The sequence below is a fragment of the Leucoraja erinacea genome, chromosome 4 (assembly GCF_028641065.1).
Source record: "Leucoraja erinacea ecotype New England chromosome 4, Leri_hhj_1, whole genome shotgun sequence".
In the NCBI taxonomy this organism is placed as follows: Eukaryota; Metazoa; Chordata; class Chondrichthyes; order Rajiformes; family Rajidae; genus Leucoraja; species Leucoraja erinaceus.
In genome coordinates this window covers 16,697,696-16,723,195 of record NC_073380.1, presented here as the reverse complement: position 1 = coordinate 16,723,195, position 25,500 = coordinate 16,697,696, and the positions used below count along the sequence as shown (strand labels likewise).

At 42.3% G+C, this 25,500-nt stretch overlaps 1 protein-coding gene across 2 annotated transcripts in view; it reads left to right on the top strand.

Annotated features, from left to right (window-relative positions):
• The window catches only part of fbxl2 (F-box and leucine-rich repeat protein 2), a 144,832-nt gene that overhangs the window by 93,451 nt on the left and 25,881 nt on the right, over positions 1 to 25,500 (top strand). For both annotated transcript variants that reach the window (XM_055633817.1, XM_055633816.1), the window contains exons 8-10: positions 2,828 to 2,954; positions 11,619 to 11,693; positions 20,361 to 20,491. In XM_055633817.1, the coding sequence (XP_055489792.1) occupies positions 2,828 to 2,954; positions 11,619 to 11,693; positions 20,361 to 20,491 (333 nt within the window). The remainder of the gene's footprint in view (positions 1 to 2,827; positions 2,955 to 11,618; positions 11,694 to 20,360; positions 20,492 to 25,500) is intronic.

The window sequence follows — 25,500 nt, the reverse complement described above, 5'->3', positions numbered from 1 at the left end:
AATTCAATCCCAAACAGTTAATTGAAAAATGTACGAAAAAAAGACAAAGTGCTGGAGGAACTCAGCAGATCAGGCAGCAACCCTGGAGAACCTGGATGGGTGACATTTCGGGTCAGGACTCTTCTTCAGACTGATTGGAGATCAGAAGAAAGCTAGAGGAGGGGCAGGTAATAGATTAACACAAGCGGTGGGGGGGGGGGGGGGGGGGGGGGGGGGGGGGGTTGATAGGCAGATGGTTAGCCAAAGGCCTGAGATGGAAGAGAAAAGATGTGAGTCAAAAGCGAAGAGTTGCGAATTGTGAATCCAGATGAAGGAATGGAGGGGGATGGGAGAAATATGTGTGCGTCTAGGTACGGCACAGGGGGTGGGGGGTAGAGAGGTAAGTGGAGGGGAGAGCAGGAATCGTGGAGGAGAGAGAGGAGGGGGAGATCCGGGTATGTGGAGAAGAAAGGAGAGGGGGAGAGCGGGGTTTATTAGCTGTTACCTAAAATTGGGGAATTCAATGTTCACATCGTTGAGCTGCAAGCGGAATATGAGGTGCAGTTCTACCAATTTGCGTATGGCCTCAATCTGGCAATGGAAGAGGCCCAGGACAGCAAGGTTGGAATGGGAAGAGGTGTTAAAGTGGTTAGCAACCGGAACATTCAGCAGGCCTTGGGTGACTGAGCTAAGTGTTCAGTGACCGTTTCTGCACTTGGTCTTGCTGATGTGCAGAAGGCACATCAGGAACACCAGATGCAGTAGATGAGGTTAGAGCAGTGGTTCCCAACCTTTTTTTGGCCATGCCCCACCTAATCACCTCTAAAATCCTGATGATGTGGTGATATATAATTCTTATAATTAAAAGTGAACAGCTGAAGAAGCTTAAAACGCCATCAGGAACACACAATAAAGACCTTTTTTAGATTCAGATAAACTCATATTTTACCTGATGTCATTGTCAGTGTACAAGTGTGGGGCGTAGACGTTGGGAGGGGTTAGAGGAAGTGCAGGTGAACCTCTGTCTCACCTGGAAGAACAGCTGCGGTCTCTGGATGGAGGCAGGGGAGGAGGTATAGGAATAGGTGTTACATCCCCTGCAAGCGGGGAAGTACCTGGGAGGGGGTGGTTTGGATGGGAAGGGATGAGTGAACCAAGGAGTAGCGAAGAGAACGGTCTTCAGGTCTAAAGAAGGGTCTCAGCCCTAAACGTCACCCATTGGTCTGAAGAAGGGTCTCTAGCTGAAACGTCACCCAATCCTTCTAACCAGTGATGCTGCCTGTGAGCTTAGTTACTCCAGCATTTTATCTTATCTTCGGTGTAAATCAGCATCTGCAGTTCCATCCTAGAATAGAATAGAAGCTTGAATAGAAACTTTTTGTACGTGTTAATATTAGCGAATTGTGGATTCATCTATGAATTGTCTCTTATTGGTTCACAGATTTCAAGTAGACTTGAAGGACTGGGACAATCTGTGCCTGTAATATTATTTGTAATTTTAGTCCTCTTACCTAAGAATGGAGGTAAAGATTAAAGGGAAAATGCAATGAAGAGTAACCAGGCTGGTGGTTCCTGGGATGGTGTATTTGTCACATGAGGACAGGCTGAACTAGTTGGCCCTCTGTCCTCTGACATTCAGAGAAAAGAGAAATAACCTCTGAGCCCTCTAAGTATTTTAGATGTTTCAACACAAGAAAGATGTTTTGCCCCACTGGGGCTCTTGGTCTTAAAATAAGTATGGGCCATTTAAAACTGAAAAGAGGGAACATGTTTCTTCTGTCAGAGAAAGAATATTTGGAATTCTCTACCCACTGAGCTGTGAAGGCTCGTTCATTATTCAGATTTGAAGTAGAGATGGGTATATTTCTGGATATCAGAAAGAATGAGAATTATGGAGATGAGGTAGAAAAAAGGTGTTGAGACGGAAGGCCAAAGATGATCTTGTTGAATGGAGGAGCAGGCCTGGAGGCTGAACAACCTTCCCCTGCCCACATTGCTTTAGTTCTCTCCCCAGTATCTCAACATAATGATTTATGTAAAATACTTTAATGGAGGTTTTTAATCAAACTTTTGGCAGCAAATGACTAAGATGGAAGTACAGTGAAGCTCCAGTAATCGCTATCTGATTGTTTAGATGGTTCGGCACCAAGCTCATTGTACCCTGCTTTACCCATGAACACATTGGGGCCCCAGTTCTTATGCTTTCTTAGAATTCACTGGATTCCATTTGCACTTGAAATTTAACAATTTTGGTTTTTCATACCCATTAAATTTACAGGGTACAGTGGAAAATGTACTATTTCTACTACCGTGTAATATCTTTAAAAAGTTAGAAGTGTGTTGGAAGATTAATTAGAATAACATCTAAAATTCCTGAGGTACTGTCAATCCAGCATCACCAAAGTCAATGCCTGATTAACAGAATTTTACTGTACTGTTATTGAAATAAACCAAGGTAGCACAGTGGTGCAGTGGCAGTTGCTGCCTTACAGTGCCAGAGACTTGTGTTTGATCCTGACTAAGGGTGCTATTTTGTCACAAAACAAAACATTTATTAGCAGTTTCATACAATACAGATTTACCTCATATTGTTAGCAACATGTAAAACCAAGGAGACAAAATCCTATTTTTGTCACCAGATGGTAGCAATACAATTGTGTTTTGATGTTGTCAGAAGCCATCAATAGAATTTATTGTTTAAAGCATTGCTAACATCGCAAAGTGGTCAAGAAGTGATTTTAAGAAACATATTGTATGGTTTAATAACTTAATTTGAGGCATCAATTAACTTTTAAGTTTATAAAATATATGAAACCTTTGCTGAACTGCATCTGTTTTTGCCTTTCAGTGAGGGCAATCGAAACCTTGAGCATTTAAACATTTCCTGGTGTGATCAGGTGACCAAGGATGGGATAGAGGCTCTAGTGGGAGGATGCAGTGGTCTGAAGGCCATGTTTTTAAGAGGGTGCACTCAGGTTGGTAATTTTCATTCACCAATTATTTTACTATAAATTATGTTCTTCCTCATCCATCCATTCAAACTTCATAAACAAACGAATGCATTGCCATATCATGAGAGGCTATGACTAAAGAACTGTACATTTTGTGAATCTTGTACAAACCCTGGAAAGTCACTTGATTCCTCTAACGCTGTCATGCTAGTATCACTTCCAGTGTTTGCATCCGCTCTCTTCCCTTAAGATGTTTGTCATATTCATTCTTTCTCATTAACACGTGCCTTGTTTCTTTCAATATTTGTGGTAATTTAGACAAGTGTTTCAATTTTCTGTGTAACTTTGACCATCTATTTTTCTTTATTCCGTCTACAAAGTTGATCATCCCAATGTACTCATTCTCAAGTTTTGTCATTGATGACACTTTAAAATTAATATAATTTCTATTCAGTGGCCAATTTTGTTATTCTCATTTTGATTAGTCTCTTTAGGAACAATTTATAGTGCTTTAAAAGGTTGCTCAAAAATGTTTGAAATATTTTAAGGGGAAAGAAGTCATCATTCAACCACTACCTCAGGATTATCCTACTAATCAGCATCAGAGCCACTGGGGTAGTTGAATCATCAACAATCAGAAACAGTACTTCAATCAATAACAGATTATGTTATGGATGAAACCACTCTTTCCAACTGTTGAGCCTATTTAGTGGAGGAGTCTAGGACTAGAGGTCTTAGCCTCAGAATTAAAGGAGTTTCTTTTGGGAAGGATTTGAGGAGGAATTTCTTTAGTCAGAGTGTGGTGAATCTATGGACTTCTTTGCCACAGAAGGCTGTGGAGGCAGCCAATAGATATATTTAAGGCAGAGATAGATAGATTCTTGATTAGTATGGGTGCCAGAGGTTATGGGGAGAAGGCAGGAGAATGGGATTAGGAGGGAGAGATAGATCAGCCATGATTGAATGGCAGAGTAGACTTGATGGACTGAATGGCTTAATTCTGTTCCTATCACTTATGATCTTATTTATAGGTAACCACCATGCAGAAAAACAAACTACAACACCACAGATCTCAAGTCAAGTCAAGTGTCAAGATAGTTTATTGTCATGTGTCCCAGAGAGGACAATAGAATTCTTGCTTGCTGCAGCACAACAGAATATTGTAGGCATAAATACAGATCAGATCAGTGTGTCCATATACCATAGAATATATATATACATACACATAAATAAACCGATAAAGTGCAATAGGCTGTTATAGTTCAGAGTTTGTTTGAAGTTGTGTTTAATAGTCTGATGGCTGTGGGGAGGTCGTTGTTCCTGAACTTGGATTTTGTAGATTTCAGGCTCCTGTAACTTCTACCGACTCTCCGTAATCTTCTCAGGAAGTAGAGGTGCTGATGATTTCTTTATGATTGCATCAGTGTTATGGGACCAGGAGAGATCTTCTGAAATATGCACGCCCAGGAATTTGAAGTTCTTGACCATTTCCACCATCTATATAAATGGGAATGTGGGTCCCTATCCTACCCCTTCCGAAGTTCACAATCAGTTCCTTGGTTTTGCTGGTGTTGAGAGCCAGGTTATTGTGCTGGCACCATTTGGTCAATCGGTCGATTCACTTCTATACTCTGACTCATCCCCATCAGTGATACATCCCACAACAGTGGTGTCGTCGGCGAACTTGATGATGGAGTTCGCACCATGTCCGGCTACATAGTCATGAGTATAGAGTGAGTACAGCAGGGGACTGAGCTCGCAGCCTTGAGGTGCTCCTGTGCTGATTGTTAAAATATTGTCAAGTTTTCTCTTCTACATCACACTTGTTTTTATTTATCTGATGCTATGGTTAAGAAAGCAGCATTGAGGTGGCAGATTAACTTGGATGTTGAATGGCAGAGCAGGAATGAGGAGAACAAATATTCTGCTCCTGCCCTGTTTATTCTCAAAGATCAATCCCAGAAGCTGAGATGATTGGAAAAACGCCTGTAAGGCAGGGTTCATTTTACTTGCAATTTGGAGTCTGCGAGGCTGTTGAATAACAGTTATTCTTCTGTAATTCTTCTCGAGCCTTTCTTTGATACAGACATTGTTGGACAACCATGTTGTAAAACATTGCACACTTTTAATTATCGTGTAATGCCAATAAGATAGAGTGCAGCTTGGAGATTGTTCACTATAGTAAACCATCGCAATAACAGTCCGCACTGGGGGTGATGGTGTCCGTTATTACCAAACGTCTGCTATAAACCAATGAGGGGTTTAATATGAACCGTATATTACCAGTAAACATTCAATAAACATACCCTACACAATAAAGAGTAAAGGACACAAAATACACAATACCATGGGGCGGCACAGTGGCGCTGCGGTAAAGTTCCTACCTTACAGTGCCACATCCTGACCTCAGTCCAGGACACTTAGTTTTCCTCCAGCGATGTTGGTTTACTTCTCGCTGGTGGAGATGTTACCTCGCGGTCCCATTGGCCTGGGTTTGATCCTGGTCTCGGGGGTCCCCTGTGGCCGCATGGTGGGGGGGGGGGGGGGGGGGGGGGGGGGGGGGGGGGGGGGGGGGGGGGGCGCAGCTTCCGGGGCAAACCCATCCCGTCACAATGTCTTTGTCTTTACAATGTGGGAGGAAACATAGAACCACTCCGGTAGTTCTACCCTACACACTGAATTGTCCCTAGTGTGCAGGATAGAAGTAGTTTACAGGTGATCGCTGGTTGGCACAGACTCGGTGTTTCCACGCTGTAACTCTAAACTAAACTAAAATCTTTCAAAAACACCATTCGTCCCATCCACCCAATGGTCATTCTGTGAAACACCAAACTCGGACTGAAACAAATAAAATTATTAAGGGATTGGACAAGCTAGATGCAGGAAACATATTCCCAATATAGGGGGAGTCCAGAACTAGGCATCCAAGAACCAGGCAACTCAAAAAGGCAGCCGTTTGCCACCAGGGTCAGTACGGACCTACTGTGCTGATTTTGACCATTGACAATCAACTATCCATTTCCATGTTGAAATGATAAATAACTATGATGTTTCAAGTTCAAAGGTACAGCATGGAAACAGGCCTTTCAGCCACCGGGACCTTGCTGACTATCCATGACACCCATTCACACTAGTTCAATGTTATCTCTCTCATCCACTTCCTACACACCAGAGGCAATTTTACATCTGTCAAACCCGCACGGCTTTGGAATGTGGGAGGATACCAGAGCACCAGGAGTCACTGGGAGAAAGTGAAAACTCCACACAGACAGCACCCAAGGTCAGAATCGAATCGGGGTCTCTGGTGCTGTGAGGCAGCAGGTCTACCCTTTGCGCCACTGTGCTGCCCCTCAATTGTTTTATTCTTGCTGCAGCTGCTTCATCTGTCCTGTCTGCGGTGTGGGTTGCAGATTTGGGAGGTGCTATTGAAGAATTCTTGGTGGTTGTCCTGTAAGGTGGCAGCGGTAGAGTTGCCTTAAGGGCCTGTCCCACTTTCCCGAGTTACTCCCGAGTTACTCACAAATTCTCCCGAGTTTTCCCCTTGCTTCAAACTCGGAGAATGTCTGTAGCGAGCCCGTAGGAGGCCGTAGGCGTCCGTAGATATTTCGTAGCGGCTCGTAATGCCAGCCGTAGGTACTCGGGGCATCAGGTAAGTCGGGACGTTTTTTCAGCATGATGAAAAATGTCCACGAGTGAAACAAAATAGCCCCGAGTACCTATAGCTGGCTATTACCGTAATTCTCCGAGTGAATCAAATGGAAAACTCGGGAGAATTCGTGAGTAACTTGGGAATGTGGGACAGGCCCTTAAGGCAGCAACTCTATCGCTGCCACTTTACAGGACAACCTCCAAGAATTGGCTTTACAGCGCCAGAGACCCAGGTTCAATCCTGACTAAGGGTGCTGTCTGTACAGAGTTTGTATGTGTTCCCTGTGACCGCATGGGGTTTGAGTTCAGGGCAAACCAGTCAGAGGAAAGGCAATGCTTGATTACAATGGAGCCATTCACAGTGTACAGAGACATGATAAAGGAAATAATGCTTAGTCCAATCAAAGATAGTCCAAGGACCTCCAATGAGGTTGATAGTAGCACAGGATAGCTCTCTAGTTGTTTGTGGGACGGTTCAGTTGCCTGATAATAGCTGGGAAGAAACTGCCTGAATTTGGAGGTGTGATTTTTCATTGTTTTATACCTTTTGCACGATGGGAGAGGGGAGAAGAGGGAGTGGCCAGGGTGTGACTCATCCTTCATTATGCTGGGGGTTTCCTTTCCGAGGCAACATGAGAAGTAAATGGAAGGGAGGTTGGTATGTGTGATGGTTTGGCCTGCGTCCACGATTGTCTGCAATTTCTTGTGGTCTTGAATGGAGCTATTCCCAAACCAGTGTTTGGCAACTGGGATTTCACGTAGACCGAGGCAGACAGCGAAGGTGTTCATCGGAACGAACGCCCAGCCTGCGCTTGGTCCTCGCCGATATATAGGATTTTACACCTGCAACAGCGGATACAGTAGATGAGGTTGGAGGAGGTGCAAGTCAATGTCTGCCTAACCTGAAAGGACTGTTGGGGTGCCTGGACAGAGTGAAGGGTGGAGGTATAGAGACAGATGTTGCATCTCCTGTGGTTGTGGGGGAAGTCTAGATAGATGTGGGAATCATAAGGTTTGTAATAGATAGATAGATAGCCTTTTATTGTCATTCAGACCGAAGTCTGAAGTAAATTGCAGCAGTCATACATATTATACAATACAATAAAACAATAATAAACACATATTAACATCCACCACAGTGAGTCTACCCAGCATCTTCTCACTGTGATGGAGGTAAAAGTCTTAGATCTGCAGTCTCTTCCCTCCTCTTCTCCCTCTGCGCTGGGGCGATACTTCCCCGGACGATGTTAAAAACAGTCCCGCGGCTCAAACACCGCCCGGGGTGGTTGAAGCTGCCGCCCACCAGTTCTGCAGACGCAGCCGCTGGCCCGCGGCCGAACCCCGGACTCAGGCCACCACCGCCAGAACACCGTCCCAGCCACCCTCACGTGAGTACTGCGCCCTCTTCAGCCTTGGGCTGGGCTGCCCCGGACATGGGCGTCACTTCTTCCCCGGACCGGGCCGCACCGACTTGGGCGTCGCTTCTCCCCCGGACCGGGCCACCCCGACTTGGGCGCCGAACCTCCCTCGGGCTGCGAGCGCCGCACCTCCCCGAGCTCGGCCGCTCCGACGCGAGCCTCGTTCCACCCACGGGCTTGCCGCCCTCACGGGAGCGAGCTCATTGCGAGTCCTGGCGGGCTCTGCCTCCGGAGCCTCGAGGTCGTCAGCTCCATTACGCCTCATCGCAGACGGAGGCAGAGAAGGGGAATACGACAAAAAGGTCGTATTCCCCCGCAGTGAGAGACTGCAAACCCCGTTTCAACCCCCACCCCCAAAAACACAAACTAAAACTAAAAAACTAGACTAACCAAAACAAAATAAACAACATAAAAAACACAAAACAACGGGACTGCCGGTAAGCCGCTGCGGCCAGAGCCGCGCCGCCACTCCGATAGATGTCTGTCGATAGTCTATCTCCCGTGATGGAGATGGTGAGATCAAAAAAGGGGAGGGAGGTGTTGGAAATGGTCCAACTAATTTTGAGTGCAGGATGGAAATTAGCAGTGAAGTTAAAGTCCATGAGTTCTGCATGGGTGCAGGAGGTAGCCCCAATGCAGTTGTCAATGTAGTGAGATAGAGGTTGGGGATAGGGCCAGTGTACACCTGGAACGGGGATTGTTCAACATACCTTACAAAGAGGCCCATGCAATTGCCTTTGATTTGGGGGATATGGGAGGAGTCAAAGGAGAAGTTGTAGAGAGTGACGACCAGCTCGCTATGCAGCAGAGAGTGTTAGTAGAGGGCTCCACATATCTTCCATTAATTTATCCTAGGTACCGTCTATATCTCTTGTTTCCCTTTCCCCTGACTCTCAGTCTGAATAAGGATCTCACCCCGAAATCTCAGCTATTCCTTTTCTCCTGAGATGCTGCATGACCCACTGAGTTACTCCAACCTTTTGTGTCTATCTTCGGTGTAAACCAGCATCTGCAGTTCCTCCCTGCACATGGTCCCAAACATGCTGTGATGCGTCCCAATAAAATGCTTTCTACGGCACATCTGTAGAAGTTGGTGAGAGTTGTTGGGGACATGCCGAACTTCCTAAGCCTTCTCAGGAAGTAGAGGTGTTGGTGTGCTTTCTTGGCCATTGCTTCAATATGGGTGATCCAGGAGAAGTTGTTGGTGAAATTTACACTTAAGAATTTGAAGCTTTCAACCATCTCTACTTCAATGCCGTCAATATGTGTACCGCTTTGCTTCCTGACGTCAATCACTATCTCCTTTGTCTTGCTGAAATTGAGAGAAGGTTGTTATCTCAACACCAGGTCGCAAGGTTTTCTCTAGATGCTCCAGTTTCCTCCCACATTCTAAAGACATGTAGGTTGGTAGATTAATTGACTTGGAAATTGTCCCTATTGTAGAGGATAGAACTAGTGCACAGTTGATTGCTAGTCGGCGGTGACTCGGTGGGCTGAAGGGCCTCTTTCATGCTGTGCCTCTAAATTAAACTAAACTAGTGATTAATGCAGCCAAGGTGTGCCAGTTGTAGAATCAAGTTGAATATGATGATACCTGGTGTTGAGTACTTTGAATGTTGAAGCAGCTGTATCCATCCAGGCAAGTGTAGAGTCTTCCATCAAATAGCTGATGCATATCTTGCAGTTAGGGGAACTGCTTTGTGCACCAAGAAGTCAACTCCATTACCATGGAATGCCTAGCCTCTGACCTGCACAAGTACACATTTTACTGAGTTAGTCCAATAGAGTTTGTGGTCAATGATAATAATCCTGTCTCTCTCTCTCTTCCCAGGATATTGATGAAAATGCTTTATGGAGAAGTGCTAGCTTATAATAGAGAAAAAAGATCATTGATAAAGCAACTGAAGATAATTCATTGCAGGAACCTGCAGTGATGGCCTAAGGATAACTTAATAAACACTACCATCTTCATTTGTGCATGGTGTGATACTATCAACAAATCTGCTTTCTTGCTGATTCCAATTTCCATTTTTTTAATTTTAAATCCCTTGGTGCCACACCTTATCTGAACTTTCTCTGACATTGAGAACACACATTTGTCTTCCCATTGTGTCTCCATATTTAAAATAAGATCTAATATTTGGAGCTATGGTGGGTCTGAGCAGATTTCAGTTCCACTGAGCAAGTTTTAGTGAGGAAGTTTAGTTTTGGCTTAGTGTCGTTTATTATTAATAAATAATAATGTACCAAGGCACAGTGAAGAGCTTTTGTTTGGCTGCTATCCAGTCAAATAAAAGACTATACGTGATTAACAATCGAGCAGTTCACAGTGCACAGATAAAGGATACAATTGTGTTAATGAGTAAAAAAGGGGCGTTTCAGTCTCATAATAATTCCTTGCAGGATTTTCAAAAATAAAGGTATTTCTAATAGCTATAAGTTTATTTTTGTTACTGCAAGCTAAAAATGGTTAGTTTAAAAAATACTAAAGGCTGCATGTTACACTGTTTAAGAGTACATCATTACACAGAGAGACTGCTTGTCAATATCTGTGGCAACCCATGGTGAAAATATCAGCTGTGTTCTAATAAGAAAATTTACAAAGTAATTTTTAAGTGTTTTTTCCAGGAGTACAAGAACTGCACATACTTCCCTGAAAGTGACGTTGCAGGTAGATAGGCGGTGCAGACGTGTGTTGACAAGCTAGCCTTCATCAGTTGGGGAATTGAGCATAGAGGTTGTGACATTATGCATAGTAAGTGAGGCTGCCCTTGGAGTAATGTGTTCTGTTTTGCTCACCCTGCAATAGGAAAGTTGCCATTTAGCTGGCAAGAGTGTAGAGAGGAAGTTGCCAGGAGTCAAGGACCTGAGCTTCAGGGAGTGGTTGGCATGCTATGACTTCATTTCTTGGCGCAAGGAGGCTGAGGAGGTGTATAAAATCATGAGAGAAATAGATAGGGTGAACGCGCAGGGAAGGGGAGTCAAGAACTGGAGGACATAGGTTAAGGTGCAGAGAGGGGAAATATAATGGGAACCCGAGGGCAACATTTTCACACAGAGTAGTGATTATAGTGAACGAGTCAAGTCAAGAGACTTTAATTGTCGTATGTACTGACAACAGAACAATGAAATTCTTACTTGCAGCAGCATTACAAGCACTTGTATATATGAGTTGATAAAATGTGCTTCCAGTTGAAGTAGTTGGGGCAAGTACAGTAACTACATTTAAAATACCTTCGAGCGTACATGGATAGGAAATGTTGAGCGCAATATAGGTTAGTCACGGGAAAATGGACTAACTTAAATGTGGCATCTTGGTCCGCATGGATGGATTGGCTGAAGGCCGGTATCCTTGCTAGATGACTCTGAATCTATGACTGGTTCCCAATCAAAATCAAATTTTACCCAATTAGACCCTCGTAATACAAATAATGTTTTTGAATTGCTCAATACACGTTAAAGCAGAACGACCTGTGGTTCCTGTTGCAAAGATCATTATTAACTACATGACGAAAGTAACATCCATTATCGTGCTTCCATTCAGACTTGCCTAGATCACTGTTGTAATCTGATTGTGATCTATTGTTGCAAAGAGAGTAAAATGGGTATGTTTCTCCAACAGCTCGATGATGACTCGCTGAAACACATTCAGATCCACTGTCCAGAACTAATGACACTTAATTTGCAAGCATGTTCAGTGAGTACTGGTTTATTCAAATTTTTAGTTACATTTTTCTTTGTTAAGTAATTTTAGATCTCGTGTTTGTGTCTGACCGATTGACTGCAAAGATTCTAATTAATATTGATGTCAGTTATGGAAACCGTTTTATAATATAATCACTACTCTTCATTTTACTTAATTTTTTACATCAAAAACTAAATATATATTTGTTACTGACAAAATCAATAAAAAACAATATCTCTACTAAAGTAGAATTGGTGGGAGTGAGGTCTTGAGAAGTCAAGTCAAGAGTCAAGAGTCAATTTAATTGTCATTTGGACCCCTGGAGGTCCACAAACGAAATGCCGTTTCTGCAGCCATACATTACACACAAATAGACCCCAGACACAACATAATTACATTTTACATAAACATCCATCACATAGCTGTGATGGAAGGCCAAAAAAACTTATCTCTCCACTGCACTCTCCCCCCCCCTGATGTCAGAGTCAAAGTCAAAGCCCCCGGCTGGCGATGGCGATTGTCCCACGGCCATTGAAGCCACGCCGGGTGGTGCGAGGTCGCACACCGGGTCTTGATGTTAGAGCCCCCGGCGTGCGCTCGCAAAGTCCCGCGGCCATTCCAGCTGCGCGGGGCAGTGATGTCAGGCCCCGCTCCAGGAGCTCTTCAACCCCGCAACACGGGCCTTGGTACGGAGGATAACTTTTCAAATCTGGTTCTGTGAGGTATGAGGCGGTTAATGAGGCCAATATGGGCACTGTAGATTCTTCTGTATATAGGTAACGATGAGGCTGATTGGTCAGCCAGGCAGGTGGGTAATTGATGAGGTGGTGTGCTCCTTTTATTACTTATCCAGGACTTCTGTGTGCTTCCAATTTATTTTCAATGAAGGTTCTCAATATCTCCTTGAGCACGGCTTTCCTTAAGCATTTTGTCATGGTCAAGAGGTTCTCAGTAGTCAGTAGGGATGCTGTACTTTACCCAGGAAACTTTGGGTAACGTACTTGTTTCTGTCTAGAAATCTTCTCCAATAACAAAGCTCTGTATCAGGCCTGCGATTGATGTGTTCTGCCCAGTGTAGTTGACTGAAAATAATTATGGTTTCAATGTGAGCCTAGGATGGAATATTGACATTGATTCACCTATCCTTCCAATTAATTTGGAGGACTTTGCAAAGTTAGTGTAAATGGTATTTTTTCAGTACTTTCGCCTGCCTGTTGTAAGTAATCCACAACTTGGAAGAACCATTGCTTCCCAGTAGACTTCCCAGATCCTTTTGCAGCTTCCCGAACCATTGAGATCTGTTCTATGGCAGAGGTTGTCCTGTACATGAGGGATTAGTTGCACCAGAACTGGAGGAGGACCAATATCTTGATTTACTTTAATACTCGGGAACATTTAAATTAGCCTGGCGGTGAGATGGAATCCAGCGCGGTGTAGCAGAAAAGATAGTTAAAGAAACGATAGAAGTTACAGTCAGCAAGAACAGTAGATAGAACAGATAGAGGCCAGAAAATGAGTGAAGATGCTTCTGAGGCTAAACTGCATCGATTTTAAAAATGTAACAAGCCTGACATGTAAGGCAGATTAATTCATGGCATAGATAGGTATATGGGACTGGGAGATTATAGTTATTACAGAGACATGTCTGAGTGATGGACAGGACTGGCAGCTGCAGGTGTGATAGAGGTGGTGATAAGAGTGGAGTGAGAGCTGTGATAATGTTCAGGGAGAACATGGCTATAGTATTTACAGAGGATATTGCTGTGGTTATGTCCAGCGAGGCTATGTGGGGATAACATAGAAATAAGAAGGTGGTGATCTCTTTGGGATTGTACTATAAGCTCCCAATATTATCAGGACATAGAAGCGCATGTATGTAGTGAGATTGCAGATAAATGTCAGAATAATAGCAGGTGTTTTTAACTTTCCTATTGTGGACTGGGACTGCCATACAACTAAGAGATTAGATAGGGTAGAAAATATTTAATATCTCAAGACAGGTTTCCACAAGCAATATATAGATACAAAAAGGGTTACACTCGATCTTTTATGGCTGAGGGTCAATGGGGAAGCAATTTGGGACCAGTAACCATAATTCTATTAGTTTTAACATAGTTAGGGAAAAAGATTGGACGGGTCTTAATGTTGAAGTCCTCAACTGGGGCAAAGGTAATTTTGATGGGATTAGGTTGGAACTTGCAAAGGTTGCTGGGGAGTGGCTGTTAGCAGGTAAAGGGATATCTGTCAAGTACGACATTTTAAAAAGTTTGACAGGGAATATTCAAGGTCAGCATGTTCCTATTAAAGTGAAGAGCAAGGCTGTGAGCACTAGGGAATCTTGGTGATATTGACCAGGGAACGAGAGATATTGAGACTCTGGTCAGGAAAAAGGAGAAGGCATATGTCAGGTATAGTCAGCTGGGATCAAGTAAATCACTTTGTGAGAAGAAGAGATACAGAATTCATTTAAGAAGCGACTCAGGCGGACAAATAGCGATATGAGATATACTTGGCAGATAGGTGAAAGAGAAACCTGAAAGATTCTGAGTACATTAAGAGTAAAAGGGAAGCCAGGGGGGGTAGTATTTTGTCAGGATGTATCTCAAACTGGTATGGCAGCTACTTTGTTCTTGATTGCCTGCAACTGCAGAGAGTGGTGAACACTGGCCAACTATCACAGGCTTGTCACTTCATTCCATCCAGTCCATTTCACAGTGCTTTGCATCAGGAAGGCTGGAAGTATCGTTAAGGATGCCTGTCATCCAAGCTACTCCCTTTTCTCTCTTCAACCTTTTGGAAGAAGATACAGGTGCTTGGAAGCTTGGACATCAGACAAAAGAACAGCTTCTTCCCCACAACTTTCAAACTTCTAAAATGTCATTGAGCTATACAGCTAAACAGGCTCTTCGGCCCACTATGTATGTACAGACCATGTTGGTGTACTGAAATGCTGGAGAAATTCAGCGGGTGAGGCAGCATCTATGGAACGAAGGAATAGGTGACGTTTCAGTCTGGAGAAGGGTCTCAACCCGAAACGTCACCTATTCCTTCGCTCCATAGATGCTGCCTCACCCGCTGACTTTCTCCAGCATTTTTGTCTACCTTTGATTTTTCCAGCATCCGTAGTTCTTTCTTAAACATGTTGGTATACTGGGCAAGTCCCATTTGCCTGCATTTAGCCCATAGCCTTCAAATTCTTCCTATGTATATATCTATGCATATGTCTTTTAAAAGTCATAATTGTATCCACTTCTATAGGTTCCTCTGGCAGCTCATTCCAGATACGGACTACCCTCTGAATGAAAGGGTTGCCCATAAGGCCTCTCTTAAATCTCTCCTCTCTCACCTAAAACCTATGCCATGTAAGTTTTAGAATCCTTTACCCTGGGGATTGTTCACTTTATCCATGTACCTCATGATCTTGTACACCTCATTAAGATCACTCCTCGGCCTCCTATGCTACAAAATAAGGTCCCAAACTATCCAACCTCTCCCAAACGTATTTTACAATCGCTTCACGCTCTTAAATAGCTTTCTATCCACTGTAAATGGCTTAATTGTAACCATGTATTGTCTTTCTGCTGACAGGTTAGCACGCAACAAAAGCTTTTCCATGTACCTCGGTACACGTGACAATAAACTAAACTGAATTAAACTAAACTGAACTGAACTGAAAAGCGCAAGTTCAAATAACATGTGGTGAACCTTTCCTGCATCCTTTCCAACTTATTAACATCCTTTCTACAGCTGGGCAAACAGAACTGCATGCGGTGCTCAAAGTGTGGTCCAATGGAGGCAAGTGTGCAAGCACCTTCTTCACCACTCTGTCTACCTGACTGACCGCTTTTGGGGAACACATGCATCTGCACGTGCAGTTCTCTCTGTTCTGCAGTACTCTCCAGGAATAGACATTCACAGTGTTAGTCCTGCTCCAGGAAGTGCATACCAAAACACTAACACTTGTCAGAGTTAAATTCCATTTGCAATTCTTTGGCCCACCTTCCCAATGATCTAGATCATGTTGTAAACTAAGATATCCTTCTTCATTGTCTACTAAGCCATCAAATCTGGTGTTATCTGCAAATGTATTAACAATGTAAACTACATTGTCATCCAAATTGGGTTTTTTAAACAAACGTAGTGGACCCAGCACCGTCCGCTGCGGCACTCCACTGGTCACAGGCCAGAAAAATCATGAAGTCACTTGGTTACTATGTTATTGTACTTCGGTATTTTGATTTTGTATTACTTCAGATTACACTATAATCGTGTGTAGGAAGGAGCTGCAGATGCTGGTTTACACCAAAATACTGGAGTAACTCAGGCAGTATCTCTGGATAGAAGGAATGTGTGATGTTTCGGGTATATCATTACTATATAATGTTTATTCTCTGAGCTTCATGCTAACAAGGAATTTCATTGTACCTACTGTATCCGCCAAGCTGAGATCTGAGAGAATAGGTCTTCTTAAAGATCAGTGTGCTCATTTATGTGTGGAGCTATGGCAGATGGGTGAGGTGTTAAGTGAACATGTCTTGCCTGTATTTACTGTGGGAAAAGTCATGGAAGCTACTGAGTTCAGGGAATTGAATAGTAGTGCACTGAAATGTATCCACATAATGAAAGAAATGGTGTGGATGGTCTTGCAGCATGTGAAGGTGGATAAGTTTATCCTAGGATTTTGTGGGAAGCAGGGGAGAAATTACTGGGGTCCTAGCATAAATATTTGTATCTTTGGTAACCACAGGGAAGTACAGGAAGACCAGAGGGTGGTTAATGTTGGAATTTTATTTAAGAAAAGCTGCAAAGCCAAGTCTGTGAGCTTAACAGTGGCAGAAACATTACTGGTGGCGATCCTGAGAGACAGAATCTACCTGCATTTGTAAATGAAAGTTGATATAGTTAGCATGGCTGAGTGTGGGTAATCATATTTATGAATTTAACTTTTTTCCAGAAGTTAACGAAGAGGATTGTCAATGATAGGGCAGTAGATGTTGGCCACGTGGACTTTAGCAAGACCGTATATGAGTCTCACATGGTAGGCTGATCTGAAAGGTTGGATCACATGGCATCCAGAGTGAGCTAGCCAGTTGAATACAGAATATATGGTGGAAGGAGACATAGGCTGTAGTGAAGGATTGTTTCTTAGATTGGAGGCTTGTGATCAGTGATGTGTTGCAGGGATCAGTGCTGGTTCCCCTGTTGTTTGTCATCTATATTAATGATTTGATGAGAATGTAGTTGGCATGATTAGTAAGTTTGCAGATGACACCAAAACTGGTGGTATAGCGGACAATGAAGAATGTTATCTATGATTACAATAGGATCAAGATCAGCTGGGAAATTGAATAAAGAAATGTCAAATAGAATATAACTTGTACAAGTGCAGTATGATACAATTTGGGAAGTTAACATAGTGTGGGACATATTCAGTGAATAGCTGATCCCTGAGGAGTGTTGTAGAACAGAGGTCCATGAAAATTATAATACAGTTAGGCAGGATGATCAAGAAAGCATATAGCATGCTTGCCTTCATTAGTCGGACATCATGTTGCCAATGTACAAGACGTTGGTGAAACTGTACTTGGAATATTGTGAGCAGTTCTGGTTATGTTGCAGTTTGTTTTTAAGGATGAGATTAATCCAGAGAGGGTGTGAAAAGATTCACAAGGATGTTGCCATGGGGAACTATTTTTTCACACACTGGGTCGTTGATGTATGCCGGAGGAAATGTAGAGAAAGGTATACATACCTTTTAACTAGATATTGTGGCAGGTACATGGATAAGAAAGATGTAGAAGGATATGGGCCAAATGAAGGAAAATGAATCTGGCTCAAAAAGGCAACCCGATCAACATGGAGGAGTTAGGTCTGAGGTCTTGCTTCTGGGCCGCATAATTCTATAACTTAGACTGGTTAACCAGAGTTCCTGCTGGTGTAGCCAAACTTAAATCCTACATCCCTGTTACTGCTACTCAAGAGATATTTAAAAACTGTACATATGATCATAAAAATTATTAAAAACATTTAAACTATCATAATGTTCTAAAACTTAATGTAAAAGCATTCCTTTTTTAAAAGTAAACAATTCACCCGTACTCATTTAGTCTCTCAGCTCAGTACACCACTGCTCCAGCTTCTGAACCATAACTTTTTTTTTAAAAACATTTCAATGTACAGGCATGAAAGTGACCAGCAAGGATAAGAGAGATGGTAGTTTGCTTTGGAAATACTATTGAGAGTTGAGAACGATGTAGCCTACTTTAAAATCGAACGGTTTTGTTCTTTTAATAACTAAAATCCATTTCAGCGTGGTTGTTATCTTATTTTATATTTCTGTGCAGGGACGGAAATCGCTATAAAAACATGGGAGGGACACAATTGGGGGGGGGGTCACAATTTCTTGGTGGCCACGCGCATGTGTGCACACACACACACACACACACACACACACACACACACACACACACACACACACACACACACACACACACACACACACACACACACACACACACACACACACACACACACACACATGGGAGCTGACCTGGTTGATGACCGACTCCGAACTCCAGCAACAGCAGCTTCGTCGCTCCGAATCGTGGGGCTTGAATCGGCCCGTTCGCAGGGCCTTTCATCGCCCAGCGCGGCTTAAAATCGGCCAGCTTCAACATCGCGAGCCTCGATTGCCTTGATGCAGCAGTTTGATTTTAAGCCGTGCCGGGCGGTGAAAGGCCCCGCAAACTGGCCGATTCAGCCCTTAGAAAGTACCCGATACCCGCTTGAATCTTTCAAAAGCTACAATGTGATAAATAACACCTTAAACAAAACTGAAGCAAATAAAGGCAAACAGAAGAACCAACCTTGGAGGGGGGAAAGAGAGAGAGAGAAAGATGGAAAAAAATACTAAATAACATGAGTGACCGTGAATGAGGGACCTACCTGCAAGCCAGCCAGGAAACCCAATTTCGACCGGAGCCCTTAATGACCTGACCCATTTAAATCCGATACCCTTTAAATCTTTCCCATCCACCACTTTAAGAAATTCTCCGTGAATACCTTCAGTAATACTTGAAGGTCAAAACGCAATTGGTGACACATCGTGTTAATACGATGTTGGTAGGGACATTTAACAAGCGGTTAACAGTGACACCCCCACTGTCTCATGGTAAACAGCGTTTTTAATCAATTTTTTTTCACCAAATTTCAAAATCCGGATTACAAAACATGGGGTGGGTTGTCCCCCACCTCTCAAACCATGGGAGGGCCGTATCCCTTCCCCCCCCCCACCCCAGGATTTCCGCCCATGTTTCTGTGTATAGTTAGCATTCTCAATTTTCTTTTCCATTTGCTATTCTAATTTACTAATTAGTTTCCTTTAAGGGGAAGTTCTGAAACTGGGAATGATAATTACTATATACAAAAATTTGCTCCCTTGGAGTTCAATGGAATGTCTAATCTCTAAAGGACCCACTCTAATCTCTTGATGTTAAAAAAAATATTGTTTGATTATTTAATTCTTTTTGACCAGATTATATTGATCGATTTTATTTGGCGATTGTGCTCCCACTGCTGAAGCATCTTTAATCGATGTTTGGTGATTTCATAAATGTGTAATGTATTACATAAAGTACTCATCATTGTCCGTAATTATGATTTTGCCTGAAATTTGTGCCAATAAACCCACCAGGAAGTGCTCTGGAATCATGAACCACAACTTTCTGCACTTGAGTCTGCAATGAACACAGCTCTATGAAATCTGTTCATGTGACATGATGAGCATGATGCATTTCCAATGAATCCAATTATCCTTCACTAACTGACAAACTCAAGTAATTCTAAGGAGACGCTGTTATTTGGAGCAGAAATCAATAATGGATTTTTGAGAATATTCTTTGCACAATACTTTTATTGATGTATTTTACACTTTGAAAGCAGGAATGTCCAGAACCTGAAATTAGTTATTATGCCATTCATTGATTACCTTGTGTGTGAAATGTCATTAATTTTTCCTGGGTCTTGGCTTCTCTATTTGGACCACAGAATATGAAGGACCACCAAATGAGCATGTTACAGTTTCCAAAGAAATGGATATCCAAAATCAATCAAGTATTTTTGTTCACACCCCCACCTACTCAGCAGCCAGGTGCTGCGTAAGTGTGGAGAGATTGGGATTGTTTGCTTGAGAACTGACCATTTCTTATTTTCTAGCCTACCACTACTAGTTGCCAGGACTAGTGGGTCTGAGCTACAGAGAGAGGTTGAGTAGGCTGGGGCTCTATTCCTTGGAGTGCAGGAGGATGAGGGATGATCTTACAGAGGTGTATAAAATCATGAGAGGAATAGATCGGGTAGATGCACAGAGGCTCTTGTCCAGAGAAGGGGAAATCAAGAACCAGAGGACATGGGTTTAAGGTGAAGGGAAAAAGATTTAATAGGAATCTGAGGGGGTAACGTTTTGACACAAAGGGTGGTGGGGGCATGAAACAAGTTGCCAGAGACTCCATGACCTTTTGGGAGGAAACCCTTCCTTGAGGCATCACTGTTTGTGATAAAAATTAATACCTGATGTGGCCTCCATGTGATTATCCACAAATTCTGAGCATCTATTTGATTTGTAATCAATGTGATATTTTGTGGAAGTTAATAATCTGTAAATTTTGTTTGTTGTCGTAGCAAATCACAGATGAAGGATTAGTAAGTGTTTGCAGAGGTTGCCACAAACTCCAATTTCTCTGTGTATCTGGATGTGGAAATATTACTGATGCTTCCATAACCGCATTGGGATTGAATTGTCCTAGAATAAAGTGAGTACTAATCAGATCCGATGTTCAAGTGTTAATACTGAAAATAAAATGCTTATAGTTATCTACTATTTGCAGTAACTATAATTTGCAATTTACATAGTACCTTTAGGTCACAAAACATTCCAAATATTTCACAGTTTAATATCCAACCCATTTTTGAAGAGGGTGATGTAGTTTTGTGCTGTCAGCCATGGCTCAATTGGTGTTACTCTTGAATCAGAGTTAGAAGATTCACATCCTACTGCATATTCTTGAAAACAAATGCTGGTTTGATGCTCCCATGCAATGCTGAGGAAGTGCAATGATCTCTGGAATAGCATATTTTAGATTTATTAAATCAATACTTTATTTTCTCTCCTTTACAGTAATTTATAAAGCCGGAAGTCATTGCGTTATTAACTTTAATCAATAAAGGAGTTGGTGGGAGATTTTTGCGTGGAGTTTCAAAATGACAATGGTGGCCACACCAATGTGCATTATTTGCTATAAAGTGCTTTGGCATGTCCAAAGGTAGTGAAAAACACAGTATAAATGCAACTTTTTTCTTTACAATGTTTTCATTGAGCAACATTAACAAGGGAGTAAATTAAAAGCAGTGTTGGTCATTCTTCATTTAGACGAAGAATGTATTTATTTAGTTGGTTATCTAATCACATAATTACTGCACTTGTATGGTATATAATTAAGCCTTTATAGTATTAAAATTATTTTCTGAACACTGGTTTTCATTGGAAAATCAAAAAGTTGAGATAATTTGATGGTTAAAATTGCTTCATGCGAACGAAGCTCTAATGGAACCAGTTTAAAGAGAAAAACAAAATATAAGGAAATTATGTGAGGATGGTTCCAATTAATGACAAGATGGAAAAAAAGGCCCATACAAACAAATGGTGACATAAGCACGGATGAACACGGAGGGGAGGCTGGCTGGACTATAGTGCCATCCTCACCTTGGTGCCATTTACGTTATGTTGTGTCGTGGACTTTCTGTGTTTGTGCTTTTTTTTAATTCAATTTCAATTTTATTTTTAATATGTTTATCATTTATTTTTTATTTATTTATTTTTTGGATTTTTTTTTTTATGATACTGCCTGTAAGGGAAATTCATTTTGTTGTCTCAAATTGAGACAATGACAATAAATTTGAATGCAATACAATACAATGTCATTAGAGATAGGATTAAGGAAAACTGACATGATGACTAGGTGGCATTTCAGATTAGCAAAGTGCAGACATCCTCTTTGAACCCAATGACTTTTTGTTCTTGTACATAGTTTAGTTTATTTAGTTTAGCTTAGTTTATTATTGTCACGGTTGCAAAGGTACAGTGAAAAGCTTTTTGTTGTGTGCTGTCCAGTAAAGAATATACATGATTTCAATCAGGTTGTCCACAGTGAACAGATACAGGATAAAGGGTATAACATTTAGTGCAACATAAACTCTAGTAAAATACAATTAAAGATAGTTTGAAAGTCTCCAATAAGATAGATAGGAGGACAGATGGTTCTCTAGTTGGTGAAACAACAGTTTCAGTTGCCTGATAATAGCTGGGAAGAAACTGTCCCTTAATCTGGAGGTAGGCGTTTTCAAACTTCGGTACCTCTTGCCTGATGGGAGAGCAGAGAAGGGGTAGTGACGGGATGAGACTGCTCCTTGATTATGATGGTGGACCTTGCCAAGGCAGCTTGATGTGTAGATGGAGTCGATGCATTAAGGGAGGTTAGTTTGTGTGATGGTCTGGGCTATGTCCACAATTTTTTGTAGTTTCTTGCCGTCTTGGATGGAGCTGTTCCCAAATCATGCTGTGATGCATCCCGATAAATGCTTTCTACAGCACATATGGAGACGTTCTTGAGGGTTATTGGGGACATGCCGAATTCCTAAGCCTTCATTGGAAGTAGAGGCTTTGGTGTGATTTCACAATTTTATTTAACTTTAGTTGTTTCTGGATGTTGTTGCAATGATTTTACCAGTAAGATTGTGCTCGTTTGGCAATTGATACACAGATCAAATATAAAATTAATATCATGTAATTTAAAATACTCTATAAATGGTAAGAAATCCATTTATAGTGTATAGTGCACGATGTTAGATTGTTATAATCTAGACATCAGGTGTAGATTTTCTCCTTCTTTTGCCTCCAATTTACTGAAGAAATTATCTTAGCACTGTTGCCAACAATCTTCCAATGAGTTGTTTATCGTGGCAATTGTTGTTTTTTGCTAAGCAACGATGTAGTGTGTTACTATTTTTCACATTGTCCAGCACAAGTTTGTCCATAGGAACTGGGTCAAGTGAGCAAGTTTGCACTTGTTTCCTGTGTTCAAGTTCACATTTATTGTCACATACACCAATTAAGGTACAGTGATGTTTGAGTTACCATGCAGCCATGCAATTAAAAGAACACAATTCACGATAGAACTTAACATAAACATCCACCACAGTGATCACTGTGATGTAAGGCAATAAAATTCAGTCAGTCTTCCTGCTTTTTGTTCACCCGTGTTGGGCCTTGACCCTCCGTAGTCGCCGCTACAGACGGCCCCATGTACAGGCCCTCTCGTCGGGATGATCGAAGCTCTGACGTTGGGACGGGACACTCCGCGGTTTGGAGTATAGTTGCTATTAGAAATTAGTGATGGCTTTCTCCTAGAATCTGTATTCTTTGTGTCTGTGCTGCCTGCATGATTGTGAGCCGAAAATTATTCTTTATTCCAATATTGAAATGTGGACAAAGTCATCATTTATTGATTAGTCTCAATGAGCCTTGAGAAGGTGACCTGCAGCCTTAAACATCACTGCAAGACTGCTGCAGTTCTTGCAGGATGATATTTCCACGGCATTTTCAGGATGTGAACTCCAGGAAACCAAGCAATAATGAAAGAATGACATTATATTTTGAAGTCAGGATGCTCTGTGATTTGGAGGGGAGGGGAACATGCATGTGTGGATTTCCTCAGCGTTACTGCTTGTGTAATTGGGAGATGCTAAAGAGGTTTCTGTGGCAAGAACTGCATTGTGTACATGTGCCGAAGCAGTGTGCTGTTGATGGAGGGAATTCATGTTATGGGGGAAATGGGTTGTCAGTTAAGTGGACTACATTGTTTTATTTAGCTTTAAGGTTCTTGACTGTTGTACAAGCTGTTGCCATCCATGCCCTCCCCCACATGACTCTATCCACCAACCGACCCTTCCTCACCTGAATGTATCTATCCAGTTTTAGCGCCCACCCCAGTCCCTTGCTTCTTTATACTAATCTTTCAATCCATGACCTGAAATACTGACTGTCGATTTCCCTCAACAGATGCTTTCTGACTGGCTGTGCTCCTTCAGACCCATCTGGATTAATCTCAATTACCAGCACCTAGATTATAGTTTTATATCAAGTCTTCTACTAGATACATTATAACTATTGTGAGAATCTCTGTAGTGTTAATCTGAGTGAAGAATTTCTTCCCCATGTGCCCTCCATACCTTGTTATCCTTACCTTCATTCTTTACCCTTATTTGACCTTCCAAAATGACTGTCTTCCCACTCATTAGGGTTAAATTCCATCTGCTATTGCTTTGCCCAATTTACCATCCTATAATATCTTTCTGTAATCCGAGACTATCCTGCTTGTAATTCATTTGTGTGTCATTTGCAAATTTACAAATCCTGCATTAAAATCTAGGTCATAAATGTGGATGGAAAACAGTAAGGGCACGGGTACCACTGTTTACAGACTTCCAATCATATAAATAGTCCTTGCCTCTCATCAATTAATATCAACCCAATTTTGGATCCAATTTGCCTTGGACACAAAGTGCTGGAGTAACTCAGCGGGTCAGGCAGCATCTCTGGAGAACATGGATATGTGACGTTTCGGGCTGGGACCCCTCTTCAGACTGATTGTGATGGGGGGTGGGGGAGCGGGAAGAGAGGAGGGGCAGGACCCTCATCTGCAGTTCCTTGTATCTGCATTTCACTTGCACAGATCCCACCTACCCCCCAAAACAGTCCCAATGATCTGCCACCATTGCTGCAGCCACATATTATATCCACCTATCTTCCTATTTCTTTGCTCAGGAGTGCCAGGCATCAGAAATAATCCAAAGTTTACATCCGTGGCGGTTGCAGGACCTGATTATTTTTCCTCTCTATGTCGTTGGTACAGACGTGTCCATTAACCATTAACTATTCACCATCCTCCCCCTCAGAATATTCTGCACCTACTGTGAGATACTCTTGACTCTGGCAACAGGTAGGCAACATACCATCTCAGGGCCTCATCGATGGCCCCCAAAAAAAGGACCAAAGCTAGTCTGTTACCTTCACAATATTGCCTCCAAAATAGCGCTCTCTTTCTTCCGGGGAACAGAGTCAAATGTGTTGCTACAGTTTTAGGAGATGGTTTTCTCCTGATCAGGTAGCTCCTTAACAGTGTCCACAGAGCAGTAGACACAGTGTATATCTGTTTATGCTGGTGTTGGCCACAAGGGACTCCAGTCCTACCTGCCTGTGTCTACTGCTTTTTCTAGTGGTCACTCATCACTTCTCTCCCTGTGCATCTATTACTTTTGGGCTGACAGGCTAACAACTGTGCCATCCGCAGTGTCCAGGAGATTGCGGATGCTCTATTGTGAGTCCATCTGCAGCTTCAGCTGTGCAATGTGATTAGTCAATAGCTGCAGCTCAAAATGTTGTGATGGGAAAGGGGGATCTTGATGCTGTCTATTCTTGAATTTGATGTCCTGTTTTTCTCCAAGGGAGAGAGGTTGCAGACCTGGGAAGTGTTGAAAAATAAACTTGGTAAGTGGCTGCAGTACATAATGGATTGGGAATGAAGACTCAATTTTATGATGAGCTCGACTGAAATAGACTAGTTTGTTCTAAAAATTCTCAACTTTTTAAATGTTGCTGAACTGAATTGCTGAAGTGGGTGGTGGTTCATTTTTTATCATATCTGATTGAGAAATGATGTAGATAGAAAGTCTGAAAAAGTAAGGAACTGAGAGATTCACTCCT